The sequence below is a fragment of the Anopheles maculipalpis genome, chromosome 2RL, assembly GCF_943734695.1.
Source record: "Anopheles maculipalpis chromosome 2RL, idAnoMacuDA_375_x, whole genome shotgun sequence".
NCBI lineage: Eukaryota > Metazoa > Arthropoda > Insecta > Diptera > Culicidae > Anopheles > Anopheles maculipalpis.
In genome coordinates this window covers 30,670,728-30,686,736 of record NC_064871.1, presented here as the reverse complement: position 1 = coordinate 30,686,736, position 16,009 = coordinate 30,670,728, and the positions used below count along the sequence as shown (strand labels likewise).

The following is a 16,009-nucleotide window of genomic DNA, read 5'->3' as shown; positions in this document are numbered from 1 at the left end:
GGGCTCTGTGAGCGACCTCCTGCACGACCGTTCACCCGCCGTAAATGCCCTTCGCGACACACATTGCGGCACCGTTTGAGCGCGCACAAACACATATACACAGAAAGAAGGCCTCGATTGGGGGGAGGGCGGCCACAACAGTGCGCGAGACACACTTTGTTTCATGTGGTACGCGCTCTAACATCTGCCGATCTTTGTCTCTCGCCTGCTCTTTCTCTGCGCTTGCCTCTGAATGTTCATATTAAGACTTTTTTTTTTTGCACATTCTCAGATAACCTTGGAGGAGGACTACTCGGCGAAGGTCTGCGAAAAGTGTGTCGAAACGGTCGACAAATTTTATCAGTACCGGAGGCGCTGTCTCGCCAACGATCAGATACTCCGGCACGAACGGCAGCGCACGAGAGGCCAGCGGAAGAACAACAATAACAATAACAATGAGGACGAGAAGGGAAATGCTGCACTGCCGCCGCTGCCACCGCCATCCGCAACTCCCGTGCACCGGTCACCTGGCAGTGGCGAGAGCAGTAGTAGTAGTCACCAACAGCCGGTGATACCGGCGATTAGGATTAAGAGTGAACCACTGCCACTGGATCAGCGGGGTGGTGGTAGCGATCAGGGTGAGGAGGATGGGGGTGAACAGAACGAACGGCATCATGCTCCATCGGTGGAAAACGATGCACCAGCCGGAGAAGGCGGTATGTCTTCGATATTGCGTAGCATTCTGCTGCAAACGCGCGACTCCACTACGAGCCGATCCTCCCCGAATACGGAACCGGAATCTCCCCGGCAAACGCCACAATTGCTTCCGATCCATCCACCACCACCACCACACTCAGTGCCAAATATGGACACCGTTCGGCCGGAAGCCGAACAAGAAGATGAAGAAGATAAAGACGTTAAACCCTCGCTTTTGCAGCAAATGTTGCTGCAGCAACAGTGCGCCTCCGGTTCACCGACCAATCGTTCACCTGCGAAACCATCCGATAGTAATTCTACTACCACCAACCTCGGTGGACAGGAAGCATCCCTGCCGGGGAATGTCTCCACAAACTCGTCTGCCTTTACATCGTCCCTGCTGAAGCGAATGTTGCTTGATGGAAGCGGGACAATGGCTTCAGGTGCTGTGCAAGAGCAAACAGGTCCATCGCCACCAACATTACCACAACAGCTAGCGGTTTCAGTTTCACCATTAGAAGGGACGAGTTGTCTGCAGCAACAGCAACAGGCGTCCCATCGCACCAAACACGAACCTCCGAGTGCCACCAACACACCATCGCCACCCGCGTCCTTACACCGAGCGAAAGAAGACGTGCCTTCGAACGAAACGCCCCTCGCATCACAGCTCCGCTCGATACTGCTTCAGCATCGAGCTACCACGTGGGCCCGTACTGGCTCTATGTCTCCGGATGTTTCCCCGGAACTTCCGCAGCAACATCAGCCCGCATCCGATGACCAAAAGCCATCACCGCCACAAGCATCCAATATGGAAAAACCGGAAGTGTCCTACGTGAGGAGTTTGTTCCTTCGCAACGATTCCGATTCGGAGAGCGAACCGCCGCCGGTTGATGATCAGCGGGAGATGCTACTGTACGCCATGTTTCAGGAACTTCGGGCACGCCAACAGCAGCAGCAGCAACAACATCATGAACAGACCGGCTTCTCGTCTGATTCGGATGACGATTCTGACGAATTGCCTCAAGACTATCGAATGCCGAGCGTACGAAGGCGAAGCACGGATTCGGTCGACTCGCGTACCAGCAAACGAAGGCGGATGGAATATCCCTGTCTGCTGTGTGGACGAACGTTTGCCGGTCGGACGAAACTTGTCCTACACATGCGAACGCATATGATGCTGGAGGGTGGTGCGACTACGGCGACGATGACGTCTTCGGATGGTGCTACAACAGGATCCGATTTGCATGCATCCGCTTCAACTGTGCCACCTGGCATTGTTTCCGGTCTGCTTCTACCGAACGGTGCTAGCGATGTAGAAGATGTAGCCACACTGGTTGCGAGCCGTCTAGCGGCCTCCAACCATCAACATCATCATCATCGAAACGATGATGCGTTCCCGGAAGGTGTCGGTAATGAGGACGAAATAGACGCACTGGAACGGCGCTCGTACGCGTGCTACATCTGCGGTGCGGATCAGAACAATTTGCACCAACTGAAGGAACATTTGCTCGCCGCACATCAGGATCGGATACGATCGCGTGGTCGTACGCGTGAACGGCAAAAGGCTTTGATTGCGTGCGATATCTGCCACAGGCAGTTTCGCAGCCAGTCTGCGTACGGCGAACACATGCGTACGCACACCGGTGAGCGGCCGTTTCCGTGCGATCAGTGTGATAAACGGTTTCCCCGGCGGTTCCAGCTGCTCGGCCATCTGTACAACGTGCACAAGCAGTCTTGGGTGGCGGACGAGTCAAAAGCCAAGTTTGCGAAAAAGTAGGTGTGGTAGGGCTGCGGCCTTAGGCCGAGCGGAGCGCGTAAACAATACGAATTTTACTATGCCTTAGGAGTTAGGATAGCTATTTTTTTTGTCTAGGACACATGGCCGAGACATGTGGTTTGTTTTGTTCGTAGACGTAATTGTTGATAGAGTTTATACCAGAAGGAAAAAATATACTTATACACATCGTATTTTTAACAAAGCGCTGACTCGTATGGACGATATTTCGTGTGCATTGTACATCTGAATACAGTTATTTATATTGAAAGTTAATTACAGCTCCTTCACTGGATCTTGAACAGAAAAATAACGAACAGATGTTTTTGAAATCGGTGTTTTTATACTCACCACTCCTGAGGTGAATTTCGGAAATGTCAAACAGTAGAATTTTTCTATTCAAAATTTTTTAAAATTCTCTTTTCTATATCATGAAATGTTGAAAAGAATATGTATCAAACAGGACCATAAAAGTTTGATCTTCGATCTTTTTGATCGAGTTTTTGCACAATTTCTTAAATAACAAACATTTACATTTTGCCACTATTGTCGACTATTTCAGCTGAATGTGCTACAACGAACTGTCAACTTGTCCGCACCGCGTCTGGCTTTTGTTCGCTTGTAAACAAATCATGCCTGCAGACGATATAAACAAATGAGACGCAACGTGTGATAAAAAGGAAACATTTCTGCCCCATTAAACAACTACGAATATACGCTGTGTCTGGATGTCGGGAAGGAAACGAACATGGACCCTGGTACATTGTGAGTTTATTTTGGCGAAATGCTCGAAAATGGTAGCACTGGATTAACACAGATTAGCCCTTGTCACTCTTTTTCCAGTGCTCAGGATTTTTACTGTCGACTGTGCGCAGCGGAAGGCGTTGTAATACATCCGCTTTTTCCACCGGGAGACAATGACCCGAAGGATGAGCTAGTGCGGATGATAGAGGTGCTAACGTCGGTCCATCTCGCACAGGCGGATGATGCTGGGGCGGTTATATGTGACAAATGTTTGCAAATGTTGGACCTGTTCTGTAAGTTTCGTGAGGAGTGTCTCAGGCAGGATGTACTGATACGCACGAGAAGAACACTGTTGGCCGGGCAGCTGGTAAGGCAGCGACATCCGCAGCAAGCATTATTTGAACAGCAAGACCTAGCTGTACAGTCGCCACCCGCAGTAGAAGTGAAAATGGAGGAAGCACTGCCAGTAATAGAAGACAAGCAGGAGGAAGTTATCTGCATACAAGCACAACAATTGGAAAATACGGGAAACATCAAGCAAGAGAGTGAACTGGATGAACCGGAACAAGTTCAACAGTTGCTAGTTGCGTCATATCCAGTACCGCTAGAGTTGGAAAGTCCAACATTATTGCAATCGCCCGATTTGTCCCATGACACCATCATTAATTCTAGTCTAAACGATGCCTTTTGCCCGCTGTCTAGTTCAGCATTGATCTTGTCAACCGACAGTGTTACCATCTCCTTACCCGATACGGATAAAATCTCATCAAATGCGGCACGCCGAATCAAGACCAAGAATAGGACAACAAACCACAAAGAGTCAGCAGCAGGAAGTGAACGGAGTCAGGAGAGTTGCGTCCCTCATAATGAGTATGATCAGCAACTGCAACGGCAGCAGCATTCCTGGGACAAGGCGAACCGTTGCTCGTTGGCTTGTGATCCGTGCCAGATGCGATTCACCAAATCGTACAATTTAAAACGCCACATGTACGAGGTACACGGTGAGGTACCGCAGGGTCTTACGGTGATTCCGTGTGTGCACTGTGGCGAACGGTTCCTACGCGGTAACATCCTCGAGCGGCACATCGCCAAGGTGCACCAGAACAAGAGCAAACTAAAAATCTGTGCCATTCAGTTTACTTAACTTACCATACGCATGTCCTGGTTAGTGTTGGGAACTCCGGAATAGATTTCTGCATCTAATCCGAACCTCCGAGTTAACTCCGAAGGTAACTCCGGACTTTACTCTTAAGTAATCCGGAATTAAAACTGGAAATCGGAATTAGTTTGGAGTCCAGATTTCTCGAAGAAATGAGAATTCACCCATCACTAGACCTGGTGTAAATTAGGGGGATAAGCAAGTACGACATTGAAAAACCATGAACTTAATAGCATCTACACAATATACACATATATACGGCTGGATCTGTGAGAATCAAATTTGACGCATCGTCATACAAGAGTGTAATATTAGTACATTAAGACTAGTTTTACAATGACCAGTGACCGCGTTTCTTATCAGTATTAAAGCGGAAGGGAAACCCCCGAATCAATTATTGTAGCGGGAACGTTATAGGAGCATGGTGCTTTGAAAATTTCCTTAAATAAACTGATCTCCATCGATTCAAACGATTTCCTTTTTCAAATCAAAGATTTAAAGTTATTTATTTAGCTGCTCAAATGATTTAACTATCATTGCCATTATTCCTGGTTACGATGTAAAGATAAGCTGCTCCTTTGTATCCAGACCCTGCAGCCTAATGTCCCGCATGTTGTACAGTATCCAGTCAAGATACACCGCCACATTGGTGTACACTTCCGGCACCGTATCATCACAGTCACGTGCACCGAACGATAGAACACCTTGCAAGAAATATCGCTCCCTCCGACCGAAAGTCTGTACCGTTTGCAGGGTAGAACCGGACATCATCCGTTCGCACGGTCCCGTATGGTTGGCCGGCACCGCAATGGCACATATCTGCGTATGACTTTTGCGCAACGGATAGTGGATCGCATTGTACCGTTCCTGACAGTTGACCGAATTCAGATAGATCGGATTGCTGGTAACGATACGATTGCCACGCAACGGGAATCCTCCCAGCACAAAAGTGAGCGGTTTGTAGCTACGCAGATCAACAGTCACCGGCAAGCAGATTGGTCTCACATTCGGATGGCTAATGTTGGCCGGTCGGCGAAATTCAAGCAATGCGAGATCGTCCGTGATTGCCACTTTGTTGAAATCCGGTCTGACCATGATCCTTTCGATGGCAAGCGTTTGAACGGGTGGTGCACACAGGATTGTACCATTCCGTTCGATACAGTCTTCTTCCGACGATCGATCGAAATCACCGAACCGGGCCATACGTCTGTGGGATGTAGGTAGAAAACATGTATTAGCTTTGGAAGTTTTATACGGATGTCTAGCAAACTTACTCTAACCCATCATTAGCAAAGCAATGGGCTGGTCCGACGGCATACCACTCGCTAATTAACGTCACCTGACACAGGGCCATGGTTCGTGCCTGTCCACGAACCGTTACCTCTATCAAACCGATCCAAGGATAGGCGAAGAAGGTATCATTTGTCCCGTTCGTGTACGGGCTGATACCACAGGAATTGAAGTTTAGTAGCCGCAGCTTCGGGCTGTTGTCCACCAGCAGCGGATCGGTCCGTACAGATGCAAGCGTTGGGTTGATAAACTGTGCAATCCAATCACGATACTTGGCCACATCGGTAAACACGGTATACTTGGTACCGTCGCACAGACCAACATTTTCCCGCAATGGCATAAACGACACCACGCCCCGCACGTACCAATTGTCGGAAAATTCAAAAAAGATTCCACCCCCACTGTCACCATTGCACACACTAACACCCGCTGTACCACCGCCGCAAAACATACCCGCAGTCAGTGTAGCACCGTACACTTCCCGATCACTCTCGATGCAGGCCCACGAATCGACCACTTCGATCGCAGCTTGGCGCAGATAGTCCGATACACGATCGTGCTCGGTCAATCCGAAACCCACCACCGTACCGTTCCTACCCACGATCAGCTCCTGGTTCGGTTCCATGTTCCACAGGCAGACCGGCTGTATGTATCGCGTCATCGTAATGTCGGTCGCAAGCTTGATCAGTGCTATATCGTCGGCAACATTGTTGGGGCTAAAGCCGGGATGAATGATCAGCTGTTCGGCCTGATGTTCCTGGGAGCGTGTACTAGCTTCCGACAGCTGATTACGACCGACCTGTACAGACAGCTTGTCCAACTTTATCTGACCGCGCGTAGTGTACAGACAGTGTGCAGCTGGATGTACAGGGAAATTGTTAACAAACACGAACATCCGAGATCGAAAAAATCAAAGCTGCATCAGCTGCATACATACCGGTAAGGATGGTATTACGATCGATTATAGAACCACCGCAAACGTATTCGAAGGCATTCTTCTCCCAATGGTAGAGTGCGGTATGCCAGGGCCAGTGGCCTTCCTTCGTTTCGCTGCCATGTTGGACGAGATACACGGTCTTCACCTTTCGTTCACCACATTCTAGTGGGTGGTGTTGTGCGTACGGCGTTGAAAAACCACACGCACTGAAGATTGCTCCAATCAGCACGAAAGATCCCCGCATTTTTAATTGATCGCTGGGGAATCCCCTTTGTGAAAAAGATCAAATCAAACTCTGTTCGCTGATCTTCCCTGTTTGTGCTGCAAGAAGTATTCTGTCGGTTGCAGCGTTCGCAGTGAAACTGACCGCTCACCAGCGTACGGATTAGCCTTTTTATCAATGCCAATTAGGGCACTCATGCTCAGCGGTAAACATTTGCACAATTGAAAGAATGTCGTAGAAGATGAAGCTGAGAATGAAGCGATCGACCGAGAGAAGCTGGGCGCGTCTGGAGTATAAAATGAGAGTGAAAGAATTTGAACACTGTTCGCGAGATGCGGGAACTAACGAAGATGATACAAACATAAGGAGTTATGCGTCCTCAAGTAGCCGATCTTCATATTGGGGTTCGGAATCCTGACCAACCTTGACAAGTTTGTTAGAATCACTGTGGAAGTGGAAGTGCGTGGAAAAATACCAACTCTTTTGCAACTTTAAAGATCATTGGTTTGAGGTTCTCCTATGCAGCAAAAACCCTGACCAAAGGATCGATCAAGTGGTTACTTCCTATATCGAAACAAACTACTCCAAACCAATACCTGTCGCGACAGGCGAAGCTTTATAGTAATATTTATAGGTTCAGTATCCAAATACCCCTCCGAGACTCTGTCTACAGCAGATGAGCAGACCCTCTTCCCAGCGTTTGAAAGTAATAATTGTTGTAAAATGTATGGCCCCAGATTAGCGAACAATTTAAAGTGCGCTGTTAAGAGAAAGGTACTGGACGAGCAGTCCCGTAAAAGCTTCGTAGATCGTCCATATAAGCGGGGAAGACATGACAGGACCTAATTGAGATGGTGTGATGACGTCGCCATCTCCAAATCCGCCATAAACGATGGTATATTGGATGTGAAAAGAACGGTACTATATCGTCAACGGTTCAAAGGACTTCGGCAGCTATCCAAAACCACGAAGTGGTTGTATCATCAGTGTATGGTGCAATCTTATCCGTTAGAGCCACGCACTGACAGCCACTCCGCTTTGGCAAGCGATTGTCTGGTGTGCGATGTGTGCGTGAGTGAACTAGGGCGCTGACCGCAGGATCTTGACAGCGGATAAGCTAGAGAACAGAGATTCGGTTATAATATAGCAAAGCGTTCGGTGTGTTGCGTGCGGTGCGAGTGTGAATATTAAAGTGATAATAAATTGTAATTCAGTTTGTGGTTTAATACACTACTTCAAATACTCAAAAACTCGGACACCTTAACCCAAATACACAACAATCAGGTATGTAAGAAAGTAAACAAGTAGCTAAGTAAGATTTTACCATAACAAGAAGACATGCAATATTAAATGAGACAGTGCTACTTTTCATACTGAACCATGTGCTGCAAAGCACCGGCCATTATCAAGCTTTTATGATTTAAATACTTTAATTGATATTTTCATAACACTGTTGCTGTAGTTATAAGTGATCCGATAAGCTCTTAGTTTATAACGTTTAAGGAATTGCCTAATGTGTAGAGTAATGGCATTAAATCTCAGAAGTATTGAATTGTGTATCTTCGACGTTGCTAGAAGCCCTCATACGATGTCTGTGCCTAGAGATGTTCGTTGCCTCGAGTCTTTTGTTTTTCTCTCTTCAAATTCAAATTCAAATCTCTTGAACAGGCTCGTATCAACTAATGGTTATGTTCGTAATTACACACAGGAATTCTTGAACGCAAGCTTAACATATTTTCATATAATAATTTATTGTGATACATTCAACCGTTCCTGTTTAGCAATACGGTTAGACTGTAGTCGTTCTGTTGACTGTTGACAACCATCGTCGGTTGAATTGAAGAATCTTGGCTAGATCATATTGGCTATAGGCATATCCGCAGCTGGAAGAACAATTGACGGAGTTGTTATTTCCTACAACGACCTGACGATCTCGACAGCTCGAATATTCGCTATCATTTGCTTGCTTAGTGTTAGCTTTTTTATGTCGGTAAGCTGCCGCACAGACTATTCTTGTATGTTTTCCAATATCCAATCCATATAACTGGCCACATTGGTGTACACATCTGGGTAGAGCGTGCTGCAACTCTTCGGCCCGTACGATAGCAAACCATACAGCACGTAGCGGCTCTTTCCCTGTACTTGCTGCACAACCTGTAACGGTGCTGCCGAGGACGGGAACTTGCACCGCGAGTTAGATTCCTGCTGCTGCTTAATGCAGATCTGGCGTGTCGTTTTCTCCAGCGTGACCGATTTGTCGGTGTACAGCTTCTGACATTCGACCGACTCGACCAGCTCGCGTTGCGACCGTTCAAGCACATTCCCACTCGAACCGGACGCCCAGGCAGTGAGTGTGTAGCGGGTTGGTTTCAAGCTGCGTAGCTCATTCGTCACCGGCAGACAGATCGGTTTTACGTTGCTCCGACTGGTGTCAGCACGGTCGCGCAGTCGGATCAGTGCAATATCGTTCGCGTAACGTGGTTTGTTAAAGCCGTTATGGACGATTACCGACTCGATGCGTAGTATTTGCACTGGTGGCGAGCACACCGATTGCCCGTCCACCTGTGCACAGTCCGTCATTGTACTCTTGTCATACTCGCCCATCCGTACGGAAGATCTAAAACGAAACAATATCGCTATTAAGAAAGGGAACTAGAACCCGGCACGGATTTTTCGATATTCGATGGGCTTTTCGATACGTACAAAGTGTATCGTCTCGGTATGTTGCTGACGCAGTGCGCACCAGTGACCACGTAGAGATCGCTAATCAATGTCGCCTGACAGATTGTTTTCTTTTCGCGGGATCCAGATTCCGTGTACTCCAGCAGACCCACCCAAGGATAGCCAAGCAGAACCGGTTTAGAGGATTCATCCCGGTTCGAGTAGGGATTGGCACCGCACGTAGCTGTCGGGAGCAGTGCAATCTTACGGTTGTTGTCCGTCTCTATCACTGCCGGCTGTCCCGTCGTGCCACGCAAGTGTTGTCCGATCCACAACAGATACTTCGCCACATCGGTAAACACGGTGTACTCTCGCGTGTCGCATATAAGCGCATCTTGGCGTGGTTTGGTAAACGACACCAAACCTCGAATGAACCAAATATCGTCGTACCGGAAGAACAAACCACCCCCACTGTCGCCGTTGCAGGCTCCAACTCCATCCCGAGTACCAGCGCAGAACATTTCCGAGGTCAGTTGTGTGGCAAACGCTTCCCGGTTGCTTTCGATGCAGGTGATAGCGCTCACGACGGGAATGGTAGCTTCTCGCAGTGTGTCCGTTGGATTGTCCGTCTCATCGTACCCGAATCCGATCACTGTTCCACGCAAGCCAACGATCGCATTCTGATCATCGCCCCGATTCCACAGACAGATCGGTTGGATGTAGTCGGTGTAGGTGATGTCGGTAGCAAGCTTGATCAACCCGATATCGTGTCGGATACCGTTGACGTTATAGTCCGGATGTACGATCAGTTCGAACGCCTCATGCTCTTGTGCCCGTTGGCTCGCTACACGCAGCCTGTTTCGTCCCACCTGCACCACAAGCCGCTCTCGTGCAATTACTCCACTCGACGTCATCAGACAGTGAGCCGCTAGAAACCGGAGATAGCAGTGAGACTTCGTCGATGAGCTCGTCACAAACAGGTTTGCCACACATTTCCTTACCCGTTAGAACTGTATTCTGGTCCAGAATGGTTCCGCCGCACGCGTACACGAACGATCGTGCATTGTTGTGAAACAGTGCCACATGCCACGGCCAGTAGCCATCCTTTGCCTCGGTACCGTTCACAATAAGGAAGTTTACCACCTTCCGTTTGCCACAGGTTTGTGCGAATGCTGTTGAAGCTGCCTGCAGAAGGCACAACGACGCCAGAACGGTGATTACGTAGTACCGTACGCCGCGACCCATCGCTTTGCACGTTTGATAACCTTTGCTGTGCTCTCAAAAATGAAGTCTCACGCAAACGAGGTCGTACCGTTGGGGGGAATTCCCAAACAAAAACGCCTAACACAGACACACACTCCCTACGCGAAGGCACACCGCAGAGACACTTGATCTCGCACTTAATGAATTGTCGAGCGGCAGCGATGCAACTGAAACCGGTTGCCTTCGATGGTCAACTTCGAGGCGCACAATATTTTGGACGTCTTTGAAGATCGCTCTCGGCCGAGGGTGAAGATCATCAGTGCGAGCACTTTTGAGAGCGAAGATGGGTAGACAGGGTTGGACAACTTTATTCCGTTGCATATGTTTTAAACCCCTTGGATTTATTTGTGACTTAACTTTTTTATATGTCCAATGAAGATTTACTAACTTAGAGTTAGAGAAAATAAAGCAATCAATATGATATAAAAGGGTCCTTTTTTATTTTTGTGATAAAAAATCATGATATGGGTTTCTTTGCCTGGAGAAATGAATTGATAGAGTTTATTTTATTTATTTTAAGTTTGACGGCTTGCATCGTATTGATATTGTTGGATAGTGTTTAGTTGATACAAAAATTACTTAAAAACAAACAATTGTTTTTAGTTCACAAACAAACAGGTTAACGAACGGGATGACATAAATTTTTTTTGCGCATCAAAGTACTTACTTCCTTACTTACTTACTTGTCAGGCGCTACAGAAATACTTGAAACCGTCTAGCGCCGTGGCGTTGATACCTCAACATTTCATTACTAGCTATTAGTACAAAGAACCAAATCAAATTTCTGTGGATATCTGCTCCGCCTAACAGCTAGGCTAGCACGTGGTTTATTCACCTTCTCCACAGGCATACAATTGTGCAAACAGCCTTGAAACAACCAATGAGGAGAGTCCCTTAGCAACTGATGCTCGACAATGGCGAATGCTTCTTCCATCAGTTAGTCTAGAACTTGTGTCAATCGAGGACTAAAGGACGTACCAATACGGGGCGCATAGAGTATTTTTGTGTTGTCTCGTGAGTCTTCACGAGAGGATCGCAAGAATTTGTGGATCCCGTAGTAGTCAAGGTAATAGAACTATACCACCTCCAGGGCTGATCTGATCGTCTACTAATACACTGTTTCCTTCCTCTGCTATCACCGATAGAGCCCGCTCAGTTCAATCCAATGGGCCGCAATGTACAGTCCGACGTAATCGTCGCCGGCGAGTATCCAAGTCATATCATATTTTAGATCATATTTTTCATATCATATTCATATGATATCATTTTTTAATTTATTTTATTCATTTCACAAATTGTATTGTCTGTCCCTGTGGTTTACTTATTTAGATTACTTACTACTAGGGAAAGGAGGATAAAGATAGCAATACATGTATGGTGGTAGATTAAAAGGTCCATGAGGTGGGTTTGGAAGTAGGAAATGGGAAGGTGGAAGCCAAACATATAATGATCTATACTTAATGAGAAACACGCTCTCAACCACAGATCATTCTGGAATAAAATCGAACGATGGGAAGGGATAAACAACAGATGTTAGGAAGGAAGATATAGAGATACAAAAAAGAGAAGTGAAGGAACGTCAAGTTTAGAGGAACGGATACTGACAATGAAAAAAGACTGTGCATGCCGAGATTCGATATCGATCAAAACGGAGAGAATATGAGTGCACAGGGGCTGTATACTCGTGAAGAAATCTACAAGTCTCGTAAATTTCCTCTGGGCCCTCTCAAATCGATGCATTTGGCTGGCATAGTTTAAGGTGGAACGAAACCAAAAGCAGTACAGAGAGCCTTTTGTCCCATAGTACAGAGTCCCCCTTTAGTACAGAGAAATGAGCCCCAGTGTTTTACTGGCTTTATTATCAACGCGGTTGATATGATTCAAGTCAATCGTCCAGCACAAAGTCTCCCGAAAGATACAACCAAGTATTCTGATCAAGAGATAGATCAATAGTGTACATTAAAGTTTTCTAATTCATGAAGCAGATATAATGATTGGTTGGTGATTTCCTTTGGCTCTTGGAATTCGTATCATCATATCAATATCGGTCGGAAATTCGTCTTATCATGGCAAGATCCTTTACGACCCAAAGAGCTAGCGGCCCCTTAGCATGCAGGAATAAAGAACGTTCAGCTCGAACAATATGTCTCTCAGGCAAGCAACTGTCAACTAATGTATCTCGAAAGAAAACAAATCCGTTGCAAATGACCAACATCACAAGTTTGGCATAGAAGAAGGAAATCCACAGAATCACACAGGCAACAAACATTAAAATCATCATACCTTTTCGTATCATCATCGTATCAAAATAAGGTTGGGTTGTTAAAATATTCACTTTAATGCTAATTTGGCATCAGAAACGCACCAGCAAAGTAGCTAAAAGTGCGTCTTAATCTAAAATTCACACTCGAAAGCAATGTTTCATTTATTTTAATATAATTATTACCATTTCTTTCGAATTTTCACAGTCATCAGGCAGCGCAACACTGAAAGGTGACAAATCGCATCATCCTTAATCGTCGTAAGGATGTAAGGACAGAGAGAGAGAGAGAGGGAGAGAAATCGAGCGAGTGTGAGATTGTTTCACACCGTCTATTTGCAGCTCAAATTATGCGCGAAAATTTTATGTAAATTTATACCCAACTCCAACCACTCCATTTCTACACCCTGCAACGGGATACGCTTCAAGAAAGAAGGAAGCAGACGGAGCAAGAAGCAGCTTCTAAGCTGTGTGAGGGATGATTTTCAGAGTGGATGCGGTGGTTTATTCACATTCACGTGCGTTCACTACTTCAATCGGCTAAAGATCAAACGGCATGCCTGATGGGATACAACACCACAGCAACAGCCCGGGTTGATGGATGGAACTGTTTGGTTTTGCTTGCTGAGGCATCCTTGGAAGGTTGCAGTATCTGTCTTCTCCACTATACAGCACTGAATGTCGTTCGATTTTATGACCGTTGTAATCTATCACTCACTAAACAAATTGCCTTACGTGTGGGTTGTTTGTGCAATGCAGTGGAAAATTGCAATCTTGTCACTGGCCGAGAGTGAGTTGTTTGGCTGTCGGGGAAAAGGTTCGGAGAGAAAGTTACAAATCATGTCTTGGGATGATCGATTTGCACATGTTAAACTGGGGGAAAAAATCTGTATGAAACTGTGGGAAAAAATTCTGTATTAAATGTAGAAAATAATTTTAGCTTTCATTATTTACTTACTTAATTACTTACTTGTTTACTTGCGTACTTAACAACTTATTTTCCTATTCTTTTTTGTCTATTTTTATAATTTTTTAAATCATAGTGCCTTCGGTGACTCCTTACTGTTATACAAATGAATATTACCAGTTGCATCTTGCAATGATAAATGATTTTCACAAGCTGCTACACACGGTCATAAACTAACTTCATTGTATACCAACATTATGCATAGCTCAGAAAAATTACCATAAAAAGCTGGAACATAAATCCACCCTCCCCCGTTAGTATGCAATCGATAAATAAAGCATTCTTGGCGATGATTTATGTCCATGCAAAGGAGGAGAAAAATAAAAAGGATGAATCATGATCATCACCAGTCATGCTCCATAATGAAAATGTCAAACGAGCGGCAACCCCATCATCGTCCCGACCGATGGATCGACGCCAGCATCAAAGATTAACCTCCGTAAACCATTCTTTCATGCTTAACGAATCCTTTTCGCTTTGAGCTTTCAAAAGACGTCCACAATTCTAAAAAAAAAAAATCACTGCTGTTTGAGCCTGAAGTACTAAATTAGTTCAATTCTAGCTCAATCTTTAAGGACCATTTTTCTTTTACGCCATTGCCTTCATATCAAAGATGTACACAGCTTTCAACAGAAAACGAATATCTTCGGATCCGGGACTGTGTATCCTGGCAGTAGGCTTGTGCGCTCAGGACAGGATTAGCTCATCCATTCATTCGTCACGGTCGCATGCAGTTCGTGTCGTGGGAAAAATGAGAAAATCCGCCTTCCGAAGTGCAATTTGCCTTGAACTAAACTCGGCCCATTATTGTCCTTCAAACGGTTTGTTCAATATTTCCTCTTGCCAACTCTTGCCAGCCCGTTCTCTTGATTGGAAAGTTCGTAATCTTTTAATCATAAAGCGTCGTGCTACCGTTTGAATGGCTTGAACCGTTTTCCTTCGGGTAGTGAAGGCACCAAGCACCGACTTAGTTGTTGCTATCAATTTTTCCTGAAAAATAGCCAATCCGTTTGATCACACGGCTTGACACAGCGTTTGCTGGCAGGATACAGCAAAAAAAAGTCCCAGTAACTAAGCTTATCCAGCTTCTTTCAGTTCGATTCGTTTGCTTCCATTTGTCTCGACAGCGGATGAAGCAGCGATAATCTTTTATGCCGGGGATTTTTATCTGTTCCCATTCTAGTGCTTTTTCATTCGAGCGTGAGAGAGCTTTCAATTGTCCAGTGTGGGGTTGGTTTTGTGTGCTTGTCCTGTCGGTGGCAAACCAATCTTACGAAGCGTTTAACTCAGCACATCGCATGAAATGGTCCTCGGGTGTGGGTTGAGATTGAGTGGAAAAGCTGCTTTTGCTCGATGATGGAAAGACTTAACCTGGTGGAAGGCAGCTATCAACAGGCGGTGTTGTTTTGGGCTTATCTTGCTTAGTACTATCGGTTGCCATACCCGTTGTTTGGGAACATCTACGCCTCTTTTCGAATTTGCGACAAAAGATTATGATCATGTGCAGGCTGAAATTGTTGTTAAACATAAAATGCAGCATCCTTTTTTAGGGAAAAAAGGTGAAGAAAATTGTCATTTAAATAGACAATTTCAAGGGCTGTACAAAGGAGAGTTACATTCTAGATTTAGGCTTCTAAGTTATAGTAGTATAAATACAAATTTAAATATTTGAGTTTAGAACGCAGATAAACCGCTCAAGTTTAGTAGGTTTTGAAGCAGCAATGTTTAACCAGACTCTAATCTCTGCTCAAGATACATTTAAAGGTAGAACTGGGCTCTGTTTCGCTACCTCGAAACTAACCACGATCAAGTCGATAATTTTCAGACATCATATTGAGATTTAAAAAAAAATAAATGACAGTTTCCACTAGAGTGGAGTTCAGTTACAAATAAAAGTCCTTCCAGCCCAGAGATCTTTACGTGGCAGGACTGTAGTTCAAATCTTATAGTGAGGATTGACTATCCAACTACGTGATATCAGCAACTCTAGTAAGAGAATCAGGAAGGTCGTTAAGCCAAGAAGGATCTGAAATTTCCTCTTAATTTTGAGCAGAGT

The 16,009-nt window shown here is 45.6% G+C and overlaps 5 protein-coding genes across 5 annotated transcripts in view; 2 read left to right on the top strand and 3 right to left on the bottom strand.

The window, feature by feature from the left end:
• The window catches only part of LOC126557160 (zinc finger protein 853-like), a 379,636-nt gene extending 377,169 nt beyond the window's left edge, over positions 1–2,467 (top strand). The window contains exon 3 of the mRNA XM_050212838.1: positions 272–2,467. Coding sequence (XP_050068795.1) covers positions 272–2,452 — 2,181 coding nt within the window. The 3' untranslated portion in view covers positions 2,453–2,467. The remainder of the gene's footprint in view (positions 1–271) is intronic.
• Positions 1–16,009, bottom strand: part of LOC126558885 (heme oxygenase 1) — a 536,918-nt gene that overhangs the window by 381,512 nt on the left and 139,397 nt on the right. The window lies entirely within an intron of this gene.
• Positions 3,172–4,344, top strand: LOC126558434 (uncharacterized). Its single transcript, XM_050214451.1, has 2 exons — positions 3,172–3,214; positions 3,293–4,344. The coding sequence occupies exons 1-2, from the start codon at positions 3,198–3,200 to the stop codon at positions 4,335–4,337; spliced, it is 1,062 nt and encodes a 353-aa protein (XP_050070408.1). The 5' UTR covers positions 3,172–3,197; the 3' UTR covers positions 4,338–4,344.
• On the bottom strand, positions 4,904–6,823 carry LOC126559803 (transmembrane protease serine 9-like). Its single transcript, XM_050215976.1, has 3 exons — positions 6,580–6,823; positions 5,627–6,500; positions 4,904–5,559 (listed from the first exon to the last, which is right to left on the bottom strand). Exons 1-3 carry the CDS (start codon positions 6,821–6,823, stop codon positions 4,905–4,907), a joined length of 1,773 nt encoding a protein of 590 aa, XP_050071933.1. The 3' UTR covers position 4,904.
• Positions 8,810–10,708, bottom strand: LOC126557537 (prostasin-like). The gene is made up of 3 exons (XM_050213343.1): positions 10,465–10,708; positions 9,506–10,391; positions 8,810–9,419 (listed from the first exon to the last, which is right to left on the bottom strand). The coding sequence occupies exons 1-3, from the start codon at positions 10,706–10,708 to the stop codon at positions 8,810–8,812; spliced, it is 1,740 nt and encodes a 579-aa protein (XP_050069300.1).